Genomic DNA, 16,752 nt, shown 5'->3' with positions numbered 1-16,752 from the left:
CATCCTTTTCTTGGCTTCATTTATCTCCTCATGCCAGCTCTCCACTCCATAATGTTCATGCTGGCTTCTCATCAACACTATTTTCCTATTCTTAATTTCTAGCCTATTCCTTAACTGAGCATGAACTTCTCTCTATTTGGAGAGGTTTACATAGAAGCTTCCTCTGACAACCTCAGTTATTACTGATCTGTGTCCCCTTTTTATGAATTTCTGTGGCAAATGATAGTCTGAACTACATTAATATATAGTGCTTGATTAGATAGTCTTTAATTGGTGCCCTAATGGTTTCAACTATGATTTTACAACTAAATTAGAACCTTCTTGAGGGTAGGGACCATAAGCATATAGATGATACCCAGTAAATGCTTATAAATGGATTTACTATAACTCCTTTTAATGAGAGAGCTGAAGCCAGTGTTTACCGACCTTGGAGAACTTTGAATTCAGACCTTTTTGGTAGCCATTTGTGTATAAATAATGAGGCAAGTATAAATGATTAAGTAAGGCAGGACTTCTGACAAAATCTTAAAACCAGTACTTGAATAATATGGTACAATTCAGAAGATATTTGTATGTGACTATTAGCAACACTTAAAAATAAAATTTCTCATGGAAAATACAGTTTTACATTCAGATCCAAAGAAGTCTACAAGGCTCTTATCTTACAATCACATGTGTTAACCTAGTATCGACCTCTTTTCTTACCCCTGAAGTTACTATTATCAGGAGTTTTAAATTTCTTTACAGATGTTTCTGTACTTTGAAGATCATGGACTAGTGACATGCTCTGCTGATCATCTCATTATTTTGTGGAAAAACGGAGAACGAGAATCTGGATTACGCAGTTTAAAATTATTTCAAAAATTAGAGGAGAATGGTGACTTATATCTTGCTGTCTAGTGTAAGGATTTTGGAATGCATGAAAACCTTGAACATCAAATATAGGGTAACACTCTGAAAACCATTAACATATCTAAATGTGTCTTTTTTCTTATCACTACATAAAACTGAATTCTTTTTTGTGGAATGCAAACCAGCGACAAGTTGCTTCTTAGGTATTAGTACATTCACCAAAGACTATACTTGCAAGGATTTCAGCAGTGAATTTTCAGAAAGTGAAATTTCCAGATCACAGTATCTGTTGATACAGAATTATACTTTAGTGGCCTTATAGACAATTAAATTTTTTTCCTTAAAGTTCTATACCAGAAATTGTGAGCTTATGTTTAATAAGGAGACTAGTACTCAGTCTCTTTATTTAGTATAATTTTGTTGCCTCTAGCCTTTTTGGATTTTGAAATACTATTTTCCAAAATGAATATTTTAACTATACCTCTTCATTCTTTTAAAAATTTAAGGAACCTGCTGTTAAAAAAATAAATATGCCTGATAACTACAGAAGATATTTGGGAGAAAAATTGAAAACCACTGAAGAACAGGTAGAATGTAGCATATCTGAATTTAAACCTTGTGATCTCCAGAAAAGTTCCTTCCCAGTAGAAAATGAATATTGTGTAATAGTTGCACTTTGTGCTTCTGTTGAAGTGGTGCATGCTTTGAGCTTCTTAATTTGAATTTAGACCTTGTAGGGAGAAATAGAACAGTAAAGTTGTGGCATCAATTAGAAGCTTATTTTTTGTTTTTTTTTTAGAGCCCATTTGATTAAGAAACCTTGTGATATCCTTTATCTTACACATTCCCTTGGTGTTTAGTAACTATTTAACTACAACTTTTTTTGTGTGTGTGCCAACTAATTTGTTTAAATCATTTTTTACTTTTAGTTCTACCTACTAAAAAGTCCTATTAACTCAAATCAATAGGAATCTTATAGTGTATTTTCCCTCCGGTGTGAACTGGCCTGAACAGCTCTGGGCTAGATTGGTACTATACTGGCAGCTGCCGCTCATGTATGCAGGATGAGTGCTAGATTAGTAAATAAGGAGTGTTTCCAAAGACAGACTGTAGCCAAAAATGCCTGATTTATCTTATCCTTGACTCAAATGTGAAATGCTTGAGGCTTCACTTGCAGTGACCAGTGAGATTTAGTCATCTTCCTCACCCCACTGGCCTTATATCACAGCACTCTTTCTCTCTTTTGGTACTAAAGAATAAAAAAAAAGTGTTCCACACATTAAAAAATGGGCGAGTTTAGTTGTGGAGTTATTCTTAAACTGCTGATGAAAGAATCCTGTTAAAGTGCAAAGTGATAGATGTGTAAGAAGACTGATCCTTCTCAAAGAACACTTCCTGCAGATTTGTTCATTACACACACCCTTGATGAAATCTTTATAAATTGTTTTTGCGAGTTTTACCTTTGACGGTTGTTTCCATAACTGCCTACAAAGACTGGAAGACGTAAGGTCATCTATGCCTGACCAGTATAATGTTATAAATGAGGAAACTGAGGCCCAGACAGGTAAGGCCTTGCAATTTGATAGCTCTGTTTATTCCATTCTCATCATTGGGTGGCTTTAAAAACAGAAATCGAAGGGGACTGTGGAATAAGAGATAAAGGTTTATGTGACTATTACTTGAGGAAAACCAAATGATGTTCAGTCATTGTTTTAATTTACAATGAAAATAGCTTCATGGAGAAATATATTAAAATTTGTTACCTCCATTACAGAAGAATGCGAATAGGAAAATTAGCACTCCCTTTAGCAAACAAATTGTTATTGTGGAGTCGCACACAGCCAGCTTTCTGATCTTTCATTCTGAACTTGGAGCATAGGTAGTATCCCTACGCCAGGCAGACGTGCATTCTGGTCCGAGTGCATATCAGTTTATCTCAGTCATTCTCAGGCTTTTAATCTTCCTCTGTAGATGGATGTTTGTTCATTACTAGCTAGCATTTTTTTTTGGAAATTCTGCGTTAGTTCATGACTTAGTCAATGAATTATATGAGTAATTCGTAGATATTTTAAACTTTTTCTAATCTGTTCTGGGTTAGTGTTTTGTGATAGTAATCTAGTCACAAGGAGTGATATAAACCACAGGTGAGTTTTGGGAGCAAATTGTACTGTCAGTACCACTATAAATCCCTGTTGTTATACTCTCATTTCCACCAGAGAAACTGGAGAGAAGCCTCCAACCCATTGACTGGACTTGGTTTTTGCTTTCATGAATGCCTTAATTTAGAAGACTATAGTTATAATGGAGGTCAACATATATTATGTGTATTTTTTCTAGCTTAGTTTTCAACTTTATTGTATTTGCAACACTGTGTAGTAGTATGCCTTTTTACCTCATTCTCTGGCTGTATTCTGTATTCATACAACACAAGAATCTAAACTCTGGGGGCCCTGGATCATCTCTTCCATTTATGTTTCTAAGTGGAGTGGTTCTCATTGAACTGATGAGGCTTGGTCTTTGCCCACAACACTAACCAGTCCTGATTCTGAAGGCAAGCCAATGTAAAAATCTGAAACTGGAAGTAAAGAACCACTTAAATTATAGGATCAAACTGGTCCAGGTAATGTTCTCTAGTTCTTTTGGTTAAATAGTAGTAGTAATGTGACTTCTCTCTGTATTAGTGTTGCATTTTCCTAAATTAATATAGCTCACCTCAACAGTGTTTTAGAAAATAACTCAGTATTAGAGGCAATTACAATTATCACCTGAAAGACTAATTTCTAATTGACTACTTGGTGGAATGCACTATTTAGTTAGCAACTCAGTAAAAGATTACACCGTAGAAGATTACACTGATAAAGAGCAGCACTATGCTAAAGCTTTAGTACCTGGCAGTCTTAAAGCATTTAAGTCATTATGAAATTTAGCATTCCACTAAACTATACCATTCATCTGATAAATGTTACTTACCAAATGGAACTGAAAGAGAGATTGTTAGGAAAAGAGTATCCTCACCTCAAGCAAGCTTCTGAAGTCTACGCAAATTATTTAGCTCCTTAAAATGGGATTCTGACATCCTGAATACAATGTGTTCTGAAAACAAAGTGTATGACTCATGAAATAAAGGATACTAAACTGAAATTTTGAAATTATGAAAAATTTAGGCGAAAGAGGAGATAAAATAAAACCAGCTGTTGGGAATGAAAAATGGTTGTAGGAATTTAGTTACAAGTACTTCACAAAAACATTTTCATCACATTTACATAATGCAGCATCACAATACAAAGCTAGCCGCTGTCCTGACCAAGCTAGTTCTCTTATCATCTAACAAAAATAATTTAGATACATTTCTTTGCATGGAATTATTATTATTTTTTTTTGGTACAAAACATAGAAAAAGAACATTGGCACGTTATGTAGTGATATATATATTTTCCCATGTACTAGTTCCAAGTGTTCTGCATTCCAATTTTCATTTGAAAAAAGTAACTACTGATTCAGTTAATTGAGCCTGTTTATACTTCTTTAAAATGCAGCATGGAGTACAGAGAATTTCAAAGAAAAATGAAGATACTTCGTTTACTGAGTTTCTAATATTTATAATACATAGAGAAGGGTTGGCTGGTAAAAGAGAAAGGAAAATATGACTTCATGTAGATCACAAAGTTGTGAAAACAGCCCGTATAAAAATATGCATTTGTGCTTTAGAAGCTTTTAGCATACAATTAATAGTATTTACTACTTCCCCATGTCTATTATCTGATATATTTACACACCTTGCAGTCTTTTTGTACATCATTAAAGGAAAACAGCATGATCTCAAATATAGATAGGTTAAAAACATCTGAACCTTGAAACTTCCCCTATACCCTCCCCAAATATATATGTATAGATGGTACATGGTACAACATACTTCACTGACTTATACCCAGAAAATTTAGATTTAATAAAAATTTTAAACAGCAAATGTATATAAATTTTTTTTTAAAAAAAGCTTGTCTAAGGGCATTCAGATTTAATGGCTTTTGTATATAATACTATATAGTGCCTGTGACTGCCTCTGTTAACTAGAAATAAGGGAAGCTCATGGAGTCCCCCAAAATAAAATGTCACTCCCTTCCCATCATGGATGGCTTTCTGTTAAGATGAATGCCTTTTATAGGAAAGAGGGCTACACAGGCTGCTGCTACCAGTCTAGAGAAGGCACTCACCAGGCCAAGGCTATGTTCTAACTTGAGTGTCACACCATTGATCAGAAGAACCACCTAGCCATGGAGGCTGTGAAGCTAACCAGTTTATCAATAATTTGGTCCTAGTTGTTTTGCTCATTTTATATAGTTTTGTTTTTTTTTTTTTTTCTTATGAATCCTTCAGACTGATGTTCTTGAGGAGAGTAGTTAAGCTAAACAGAGATGGTAACTTTTATGGTGAGTTGAGCTGAATACTAGCTAAACTACTTGGTCATCATCCAGGGAGATGGGCTAAGAAGCACCACGTCTTTGATGCTTGTGTCCTGTTATAGTCATTCAGCTCCGTGGTTGATGAGGTCATAGAGGATGACAGCAGGGCAAAGGATTTTGCCATGTATTTGTCACTAAGTGATTGTACAAAAGAACATATATTTTTCTTCATGGAACATGACTTACTAAAAATGAAATTTGGGGACTTAAATGATTCAAGGTCAAATAGTAAACATTACCTACTTAACCTATACCTGTCATTTTCATTATAAAGGAAAGCCTCTTCTTTACACTAATGTGAGTCACCATGCCCTTTGTAGGCAGGAGGTTCCCTTCTCTGTCTTGGCTTCAGTTGTCAGATGGAAGCCTCAGACTTTTGCACTTCAGGTCATCTAATGTCTTCCAGTGTTTGTAGTTATCGGCCAAATGTTGCATCAGGGCTGGCAGATGTGCAAAGGCTGCAAGGACATAAAAGAATCAAAAGAAGCCTGTTAAGTTAGATGCAAAGAGCATTTTCAAAAGGCTGGGGCTCTGTTGGACAAAGTTGGGATCAGAATTGGAGGAGAGGGACCCTAGCTTAGGCCTTAGGCTACAAGTGAACACAAAGCGTGGGAAGCGTAAGTCAGTAGACACTAGTTTCTGAAATATGAACAGGTCCTTTTCATTAAAAATTGAAAAGCCATTTATCAGTGTGAGTGGACGACTGTTGTAAGCTTTGGAAACATATCCTTTGAAGAAATAAAGACTTGGGTATATTTATCAAACATACATTGAGTCTTCCATACACAAGATTTAGGCCAGTTGCTGAGGATACAGAAAGTATTCTTGCACCTCACCATACCTGGCCACAAACAGCTGAATTAAACATTTCATTTACAGCTTTAGGCTCAACCCATGTCATTAAAGGTAATCATCATAAAGGTAACAAAATATTGTGTGGGCTCCGAAACAAACTATCTTACCATCCCAGGCATCAAACATGTCTGTTATGAAGTAGTCAATGAAGGAGATTTGGGACTTGGGGATGCTACAGGTATTCCGGTCAAACACTGGCATCACCACTGGTAGCCCCTGTCTCTTCTCTTCATCAGTCTGTAAGACATAACACATGCAGGGTTATAGAGCACAAAAGTAGCTGCTATAGTAGCATCTAGTTTCTCAGAACAACCCTAGGAAAATGGGCCACGATCCAATTGAATATATGAAGAAACAGAACTTATGTCAACCACCTGTTGAGATGTAGTAACTAAATTCAGGTCTTCTCTCAAGTCTCTTTGCTCTACTGCAGCCCCTCCTGAAGCACTGATCATATCAGGGTTCACGCCCCTTTTCCTGAGATCTATTTTCGTTATTGCAAGGTCAAGACTATCTTCAAAGTAATACTAATAATACTAACATGGATAATACTGACACACTGAGGGTAAAGAAGCAGTGGTCAGTAAAACTGCTGATGCCTTAGCATGAATCAGAAAACTCGCACCAAACTGTACTAGTCATCATTGTAGTAGTCACTGTCACATGCTTGCAGTTTAAAAAGAAAGCCTGTTTCATTTAAGAATGTCCTCATTGAAGCAGTAGGAATTATTAATCTTATTAAATTTGAACCTTTGAGTATATGTCTTTTTAATATCCTGTGTGACAAAATAGGAAGTATACATAAAACTCATACCAAACAGTGTTGGTTGTCTTAAGGAAGAGCACGTATGCAGTCAAGTTGAACTAGCCCACTAGTTTCCATGGAACACTGTTTATACTCAAAATAATGACTGACAAACTATGATTGTTCAGATTTGGGTATTGCTCATGCAATTCAAGGTATACATAAATCTGAGTACCTTACACATTGGAGTGTACGTTTATATGTGCAATTAGGGCTGTGATTTACTGAGCTGAATATTGAGATCCGCATTTCCTAGTGGTGTGTTGAGCCAGAGGCCTCATTTTGTAACTTGATTTTTAGGTCACATGGGCTTATGAACACTAGTATTTTCCTTTTTGAGAAAAGGACACCTAAATTGGGAGCTTAACGAACGTAAAAGTGGTTCTTTTCCATTTCCCATTCACATACTTTGAGAATCACTACAAATGGGATTCCAAGGCCTCTCCAGGTCCTGGGAAGCCCACTAATAGCCTCCTACTGGCTTTTGGCTCAGGCGGCCTTAAAATATCCACTGTTGTTCAAGGAGTACTTTGGGTTTTTATTTCCTCTTCTTTCTGACAAGCCCAGAACTGCTTGTCCTACTTTTCTTCAATTCATTTAACTTACTGGGTCCTGGGCTGGCCACTCCCCCTGTCGGCCCTTTAAGATATCATCAACTATCTTGCCTCAGCGGTACATTCCAGCCACATAGACCACCCCCCTCAAATGCATTACTTGTAGCTATTACTCGTGGTTGTCTTTGTCGAACATACACATATCAGTCCTTAGAGCCCCTTCTCTGGAAATAGGTCTATAGTTCAGATGGCATCTTTTGGTCTACTGCTTTCTGGATTTTTCTCCTTTTACTCCTCTTCACACTGCCAAAGTGAACTAGATGTTGCTGTTCTCCTTATATAAAAATTCTAATTTTTTCTCAAATTTTTTCTCATTTTTAAATCCTTCAAAAAAAAAACAAAAAACAAAAAACGCTCCTCCAACATCATTTCCACAAAGCCCCTCTTTTATCTAGGAAAAAAAACCTTTCTGAACTCTGATAGCACACTTAACATATACCTCCTTTAGAGATATTTTCATTTTTTACCAAAATGTAGGCCTATTTCTACATCTCTACTATATTATGAGCTACCCATGGGCAAGGATGTTTCTTACTCATGTCTGTGTTCCCCCATAATGCACCATGGAAATAGTAACCTAGTGAATGCTTGATTTCCCAAATTTTTGTGGAAGTTCAGGATCTAATAATGTGAAGATGCAAAGATACTTCCACAGGCCTAGTTTATCCCTTTTCCCTAGAGAGACTTTGGTTAGTGACCAGCCACATCAGTTAGTCTCTTGAAGGAACCATAAATCTACTCCAGGTTGGGGTGAGCCATTTTCTTCCAAGGAGGAGTCATTTACTCACTTTACATTGATAAAGTCACTTGGCTGGAGAATCCGGAGTTGTATGACCTGGGGCCATTCCCAGAAGAGAGTGGAGCTTCCCCAGAGAGGCCACGCACCTGTGCAAAGTACTCCTCAGAGATCCTCCCAGCCCATTCGATGCACAGGTCCAGGGGGCGGCACGGGTTGGCCACGTCAGCACACTTAATCATCATGCGCTTGATCAGAGTTTGGTTTTCGGGAAAGTTCTTCCCAACAGGGTTGCATTCACAGTCACTGCCCTCAATCTAGAAAACATTATCAGAATGACGGTTGGTTCAAGATGATGGTGAAACCCACAGGGCTAAATGACCAGGCATTAGATGGTGATCACCCAGGCACCCTGACTGAGGCATGGTGAACTCAGTGAAGGAGGTTTTCCTATCATTAATTCCTGATATATTCTTGTTAAAACAAACAACCTTAAGCAATAAAAAACAGTTTAAGAGGTCAGAGTTCCCATCACCACCCATCCAGTCCTCTCAGTTCCATCCTCTTCCCAGAGGTAACTGCTACAAGCAGTTTTTTGTTGTTTTGTGTTTAGTGTGTAATCTTAAAGACAGAGAGCTTCCCCCCACCCCAGTTTTATCAGGAAATGTATAAAAGCAGAACATTCAGTTTTTTAAAATATATTAAAAATAGGGGAATCACACATACATGTAACCCTTCAATTATTTAATTTCTATTTATACCTACCAGCTCCCTCTCTGCTAGGACCTCCTGTCTCACCCCTATTCACCCACAGCCTCCTGTTTTGGTTACTTTCTCTTAAGGTATGCGTCCATCAATGCTTCCTGGCCGCTCTTAGGAGTGTAAGTCTTTTGGGTATTAGGAACAGAAAGTGCGCCAAGGCAGGAATAGGTATGTTCAGCCATGTTTAAAAAGACTGGTCGTACACCAGTACACAGCTAGTGATGTCAGTGGTTCTGAGCCAAGTGGCCAGGTCTGTGAGTAGGCTTACATAAGTGCAACAACAGGCCAGTTATGCAAACCCTAGAAGATTGCTATCCTCTGCTTTCAAAGACATCACCAAATTGATTGTGTGAAAACAGTTAATTAGCTCTCCAGAGCTCTGCCAAGCCGAAAGACTGCATGACATTTAAGCGTTTTTGTTTGGTTTGTTTTGAGATTGGACCTACTTATTAAACCATCAATGGGCAGAATTATGTTCTGAAGGTTGTTTTATTTACCACTGGGAATATACTGCTTACTCTAGTTACTGTGGTAAATAATCAATGTCAACACGGAGTTGGGGGCTTACTTGGATAGATGACCTTCCCAATTCTAAATTCTATGATTCTATATAGTTTTCCCCTCCTAAATGCTCAGATCCTGCTCCCATAAGTCTTCTCTGGAAGGAGGGCCCTGGCATTGTGCTGTGGAATCCCTAGGGGATGGAGAACACAGGTGAGGTGGACACTGTTCCTCCATCCAGGCTGGTCATGTGATGGGTCCTACACTGACGGTCTCCTTACTGATTGTCAGGTTACTTTTAAGACAACCATTCATCATCCACCCACGTATGCAACCTCGAGGTCCTGCTCAACAGGAATGAGCAGAAAGCTTTTCTAACTTTATAGGGCTGTGGACAGCGTCATGGTTTCAGAGGGCAGTTGATCTCATTTTAAACAAGAAATGTGAACCTTCTGTCCATGTTCCCAAAACTCAAGTTTGTAGGGACTTTAACGCAGGTCCAAGGTGCATCAGTAAAGTTTAAAGAGAAACAATTTCGCTTTTGTTTGCAACTAGTCATTCCCAGTTTGACTATATGTCTTTAGGTACTGATATGCAAACCAGCAAGAATGTAGTTCTTTAAAACATCCAATTTTGAGGTCTCCCAACAGCTCAAAAAAACAGAGAATTAGAAAGGGCTTTGGATTCCTAAAATACCACCATTTGTGCTAGTCTGCTGTCTGCAGGCTTCTTCCATCATATTCTTTGGGCCTACCTCCTTTTGTCACCACTGGCTTTATCTCAGGGCTTTTCCTTCAAGGAGCTCAGAGTTGCTGTGGACACTGTCAATCTATTCTCATTCCCAGGGAAAACAAGTGGCCAGTACTGTCAGCCCTTCTTTACCAACTTCAAGCAAATAAGCACCTTGCATTCAAGAGGGAGAGAAAATGCTTTGAGGTCAGAGTAGGCTATAATGGAAAGATACTCTGATACATCTTATTGCACGGGAAATGCTTACCTCAGCTGCCATTGGCTTGTTGATGCTGTTCACAAATTTGTTCACATGTTCAAAGTGTTTTGTCATCTCCGTTGCTAAAACCATGTCAATAATAGCCTGGCGCAGTGTTCGATAATGGTTCCTAAAATAATCAGAAGACAAAGAGCTGAGTTTATGTCATGTCCCGAATTAGAACTGTTCTGCTACCATTTCACCACACTTCCCACAATCTAGGAGGAAGCTGGGGTCACAGAGTTAAGAAATGAGTATAGATCACAAAATTTTCCTGCTTACCGTCCCACCAAGCCAGGACTTGTTGACACTATTCCATTTTCCCCAGTGACAGCTGACCTTCATGTGATTTATGAGTATATTAAAAAAGTACCTGTCACACAGTGGGCACTTACTTTACAAGGTGATTCCTTTTTATCTTCCCTTGGCAACATCAAAACAGTGAGGTGGAAGGAAATGACAAGTTGCTTCCTTACAAGGCTAATGCAGAAATCTGATGAGCTGTCCCACTGCATTCAGTGCAGACATAGTTTCTTATTATAGAGAATGCTTAGTGGACATTTGGGCCTGTCCAAAATATCCATGCTTAGAAAACGTCCCTGCGTTCTAATAGGTCATAACTTTTATTTAAACTTTTGGTTTACAGGATTAACACACAGAAAAGACGATCATGTTTTATTGGTCCAACAACTGTGTTGTGCCTGTATTGCCAATAACAACCCTTCTTACATCAGTAGCCTAGCTGGTCATGGCACATGGGGTTAGGTAGATGGGTCGGAGTTAGAATACTGCAGAAGAGGATCGATATTAGCTATACACATTTTGGACAGGACCTTTTGGTTTGGACCAAATGTCACCATGGACATTTTGGACAGGACCAAATGTCCTACAAGGCAGAGAATTATCATTTCTTTTAATGGCAGTAATAGCATTAAACATTGGAAGAATGTTTTCCTGTTAATTCTCTAAGTTATAATTAGACAGATGTTGTAATAGATGGAGCAACAGCCCTGCCCCAAATTACTGTCTCGTATTTCTAACTTCAAGAGCCAGAATGGGAAGCTGAATAAAACTGGCTACTGGAAATAATTCTTTTTTGTGAAAGTTCTAAATACAGTCCTTGATACTGATGAAACTTAAGTTAAAGCTGGAATAACTGGTCTCCATATTTCTCAGATTTCTGGAGACCAAACTGATCGATAGGTTCATGTTGACAGGCAGGCCTTGAGGCCTGAGTGGGCTCTGTACTCTCTAAACACTGCCCTCTCCCAGGAGCCTGCCCTCCAGGCTGGCTGGTGCTCTATGGGAAATAACCATAGCTGCACCGCAGTTGTGGCAGTCAAGGGGAATTGTTATCTGTTCCCATTTGGCCAGCTCTCACCTGAAGAAAGTACAACATCTATGGGGAAACCTGCCCAACTCTTTGGGCTCCAGCAGCTCGGCTGGCACCTGTAGAACACTGTCGTTTCCTCATGAGTTAGGATTTTAAGTAGCCAAAAATCGAACTGGGGATGGACGGGGAAGGATGCATTTTTCTTGAGTTACACAAAAGACAGGATGTCCTCCTAGGAGGGTAAAGATATTTGCTATACTTATTAGCAATACAATCAATATTTATAGAGTCACTGTGTATAAAACATTTTCATGAACTTGTTGAAGACCAAATGAGATTTAAAAAGATGAAAGCAGTCTGAAAAGTACAATTAAGTTGATAAGGGGGAAGTTATTATTTTACTGTCTGATACGATGGTACAGTATTCTTATTTTTCCTTCTTTCTCCTAAGAGAAAGCTAAATACTTTGGAAGTTAGGGAAAACTGAGTATCCTACTTATACTTCACAAACCTGAGCATAGGAGCCCAAGCACAACCAACCTGTCAATATTCTTGAAAATGTTGCACTTGCTGTCCTTGACCGTCAGCTGGAAGGCCAGGGCTGTGTGGTGACTCTCCAAGACAGCGGTGTCATTATAAAGCACAGCAAGTTCACTGCCCGCATTGCACAGGAAAGAGTTGGTCCTTCCCGGGTGGTCCACGTCATGGACCGTGGCAGCAATCAATGCTGCCACCTCATCCAGCTGATCGAGGCTTCCCTGGAGTTGGAGAGGCAAAGTTGAGCATTACCCACTGGACATAGGAGACCTTCACTCATCGCCGTATCTCAGGAGGGGTCGGGCCTGGGGAGCTGGGATTATCAAGCCTTCCCTGACTTCCCAGAAGCTGAGAGGCTGCCTAGGACACATCGCCTTGATGTGCTGTTGATTATCCTGAAGAAGACGGAAATCTGAGCTGCAGTTATAACGGGTACTTAAATTCCTTCCGCAGAGCACAGTCACTCCAGTTCCGCATGAAGAAGCCAAGTGGGCTATTGCCATGACTCTGTCCATGAGCTGACAGCGGAAAGTGGCCTGTGATCACAAATATTACTCATTTTATTTGCCTACTTCTGAAAAGATTTTGAGAGCATGGCAGTAAATGGCATAGATAAAACACAACTCTTCACGTAAAGGTAGAAGGATGAGAACCAAGCAGTACAAGCAGATCAAGGGTGAGAAGAATTTTCCTGGGAAAGCTGAGGTAAAAGGGTGCTCTTGCCGTTAAGAACAAAATTCACTCTGGGTTAGCAGGTAGCAAAGGTAAAAAGGGAAGCTCTTTTTCTAAAGCTCTCTTATATAATTGAGAAACCAGAGCATTGGGAATACAAATGTTTTCTCAGCTCACAGCTTTAGGAGGAAGTTATCAAATGGCCTACTGTTATGTAAGAGACCGCTGTCCTTTTCTAATTCATTCATTCAGTAATCATTTACTAGATGCTTCTTTGAGTGCCCAGTTGTCATGCAGAGTGCTGGAGCTACTGTGATGAATTACACAGGCTTCCCCTCTGTACTAATGAAGTCGATAATTTACCTGGGAAGGCACAAATTTTTTTTAAAAATCCACAAAAGTAACTTACTGAGACGTGCTAACAAAGAAGGTACAGATGCTTTGAGAGGTAAAACCATGAGGCCTGATCTAGTTTGGGGTAGCACTATGCATTTAGCTTTCTGTGTGATGGAAATGTCTGTATCTGTGCTGCTGAATGCAGTAACCCCTAGTCACATGTAGCTTACTGGACACTTGAAATGTGGCCAGTGCAACTGAGGAACTGAATTTTTCATTTATTTAATTTTAATTAAATATAAATAGCCACATGCGGCCAATGGCTGCCATATTGAACAACATAGGTCCGGAGGGTGGGCAGGGATAGCTTCTCTAAAGAAGCGATTTTTTTTTTTTTTTTTTTTACTAAGCAGGAATTCGCTAGGCAAAGAGTGGCAAGGGAGAAAATTCCAGGCAGAAAGAAGAGCCTATGTGCTCCCGAGGTGAAACAAAAAAGTGGTTTATTCGAGAAACGAAGAGCATCATGTGACTGGAGGAGTGAATGAAGGAAAAAGTGATCCCAAGATGAGTCTGGAGGGGGTGGGTGGGCATAATGTTTGTACTTCCAGTTTGTTTTCATAGGCCGTGGGTGGAAAAACTGCAGGCTGCTTCTCAGATGCTAACGGGTAAGGTACAGTGAATCTGAAGCGCCGCTCCGACAGCTGGAAGCTGTCCCTAAAGGGGGAGCGAGCGCGTCCACTTCCGGTCCTGACCTGGAGCTGGTGGGCAACCCTGGCCTGGCCCCAGTCTACACAGCAGGTTTCCTAAACAGGCGCAACAGTCAGTGCCGCTCCCTCAGCTTCTCAGAGGCTGATCCTCTTAATGACCAGGCAAGCTCACCTGCCTGGCCTCATTTTGCTGCTGGCCAGGAGGGGCCTGGTAACCTGCGGGACAGTCAGGGCTCCGCTCTCACCGATTCTACCTGTGCAGTAAGGACTCGTGGGGCCCTCAGCTAGTATTCCTGGAGTACATTTAATCTTGCTTGGAGTCTGGGGCCAAATTTTAAAATTCTTCAATGAAATAGATTCAAATAACTGGAATAGACAAGGAGCATTAGATGAAATGTGCCTTGCCTTCCAGCTTACAGTGATTTAAACCTGGCACTTTTACGAAGGTACCAATAAGGAGCCACATCCTGCAGTTTTGGTGGGCACTGTCTAATGCAATGTCTGATCATGGGAGGAGGCAGGAAAAGAAGACTGGGCCTGCTCACGACCATGTGGGAGAAGCAATGCCCTTCCTTTGGGAGGGAGGGTGGGACTGTCTTGTGAAAGAAAACTTCCCACTATACCCACAATAGGAGAAATTCCAAACCTTGGAGGTACAGACGTTTCTGTATAGTTTTTTTTTTTCCTTCTTTAACCAGCAGGAGTAGATTTGGATCACGCCGAGGGAGATGGGCCAAAATGGACTTCTAGAACAGCCTTTCAAACAGCTCCTTATCTAGGGTAAACACTTATACCAGGAGAATAACAAGAATGCTGGCTATCCTGACCTCTCCACTTGCTGTGGGTTCCTGGGAACCAGTAAATATGGGAAGAGGATAGAGTCTGAGACAAAATGAAAGAGAATGTCAGCTCTGGGCATCTCATCTATATGGCTGGGTTGAAGATGTAGAACTACATCATGATGACATTAAGAATTTTAGCCTTATGGCATAAAGAAATTAAGGGTAACATGATGTGGGCATTTGGTAAAAACACATTTTCCTGATTCCATCAGTGGCAGCAGGTCTGATAGAAGAGGCCTGAGGAGTAAATCTCACCTGAAGCACCTCGCACATATTAACCAGTGATCTTGGGCTGCAAGTACATCTGAGCTCAGGAGCCCCTCCGGCCCAATGCTCCAAGGTTCCTCGCGGTTCTAAATTTTTCTAATTCTCTAGCAGGGGCTGCCAGAGTTAGAAAATGTGTTTTGAATTGTAAGCATATTATATCTAGTCTTAGACTTGTTTCTGTTGCTGCTATTTGAGAAATTCAACCAGAGTCTGAATGCATTAGAACTCATAATTTAAACAAAAATTCTTATTTTAGTGGAGGGAGAGTCAGGGAGATAATAAAGTGACTAAGTATTCTCTAATTTATCAAGTGTTTAATCTGTGTTTTTCTAGAGTAGTTCTACTTAAGTGAGGCTCATCTCTAACTCAAGACTGCAGTAGCTCTAGGATCACTTTGGTCTTGGAGTTAATGCCCTGGGTCCTGTCCTCAGTTGGCAATGTGCAACCTCAGCTGTATGATATCTCACATAGTGTAAAATGGAGCAACATGAACTTGGAGTAGGAATCTGGAAGTGTTTTAGCTCCTCAAAAGTGCTATAGAAACAGACTGATAATGCCTGTAATATCATTTTTTTTTTTTTTTACAAAGTAGGAGACAAAAATCTTTGAAAGCATCATTTTTGGAAAACATTCCTTTCTTTCTTGCTGATGAAAATGAATACCAGGATCAGTTTTTGACAAAACTTAGAATGAAACATTCCCCCTCCCCATTTTGGCACCATTTCTGCTGCTTTCGCCTGTCCCACTGCCACTCTCAAGCACCCAGGGCCTTAAAGCTAAGAAAATGATCTCATGTTAGGCATTTGCAGATTGATGTGAATTTCGGTCTCTATACAGTACCTCTCTAAGCTTGAGTTCTAATTGTAGCAAAGGAATTACAAGCTTCATCGTGCAAATGATGGTAGTTGGGAAGAGGGGAGATAGGGACCTCCTGCCAGCTGTACAAGGGGTGTACATAGGGCTGCCCTACAAATCGGTACCTGTACATGACGGTATTGACTTCTAAGTAAGACAAAGGGACATGGGACTCTTTCAGAATTACACAAGTCATGAATATACAGATACATTGACACCTACGCAAAACACATGTATGTAAATCAGTACAATGCTAAAGAGCTCATTACTATCTGGATTATAATATACCAACTGCCAAATTCTGATCCTAAAACATAACCTCTAGACCTAGTAACCATTTGCTATAATAACTCTGTCCTCTCACCCAGTATAAAGGGCTTCTAGTGAACATTTAGAGAGTGGGTTCCTGGATCAGCCAGGCATGTAAAAGAGTCTCTGCAGTGGCATAAGTCATTATTTTGGGTGTTTTAGGGAGGGGAGGGCTAGGTAAAGGCCATGCCTTTACAACAGCGAAATGACTGATTTGATAGCCAAAAGACCTGTTAAATTGGTTGCAAAATAGCTGTTTCCTTAATATATTTATTAAGATTGAGTTCTTGGATCTTCAGTCTAGGCAGGTAACTAGATCAC

At 39.8% G+C, this 16,752-nt stretch overlaps 2 protein-coding genes across 2 annotated transcripts in view; one reads left to right on the top strand and one right to left on the bottom strand.

Annotated features, from left to right (window-relative positions):
* The window catches only part of WDR41 (WD repeat domain 41), a 44,384-nt gene extending 43,412 nt beyond the window's left edge, over positions 1-972 (top strand). The window contains exon 13 of the mRNA XM_015590311.2: positions 748-972. Coding sequence (XP_015445797.1) covers positions 748-900 — 153 coding nt within the window. The 3' untranslated portion in view covers positions 901-972. The remainder of the gene's footprint in view (positions 1-747) is intronic.
* A 3,086-nt stretch (positions 973-4,058) lies between these two features.
* The window catches only part of PDE8B (phosphodiesterase 8B), a 215,120-nt gene continuing 202,426 nt past the window's right edge, over positions 4,059-16,752 (bottom strand). Inside the window, exons 18-22 of the mRNA XM_025047845.1 lie at positions 12,447-12,669; positions 10,583-10,703; positions 8,472-8,639; positions 6,275-6,404; positions 4,059-5,770 (exon numbers count right to left, since the gene is read on the bottom strand). Of these exons, the coding sequence (XP_024903613.1) occupies positions 5,661-5,770; positions 6,275-6,404; positions 8,472-8,639; positions 10,583-10,703; positions 12,447-12,669 (752 nt within the window). The 3' untranslated portion in view covers positions 4,059-5,660. The remainder of the gene's footprint in view (positions 5,771-6,274; positions 6,405-8,471; positions 8,640-10,582; positions 10,704-12,446; positions 12,670-16,752) is intronic.

The sequence above is a fragment of the Pteropus alecto genome, unplaced genomic scaffold, assembly GCF_000325575.1.
Source record: "Pteropus alecto unplaced genomic scaffold, ASM32557v1 scaffold20, whole genome shotgun sequence".
Taxonomy (NCBI): domain Eukaryota; kingdom Metazoa; phylum Chordata; class Mammalia; order Chiroptera; family Pteropodidae; genus Pteropus; species Pteropus alecto.
This window is presented reverse-complemented; position numbering and strand designations above follow the sequence as displayed.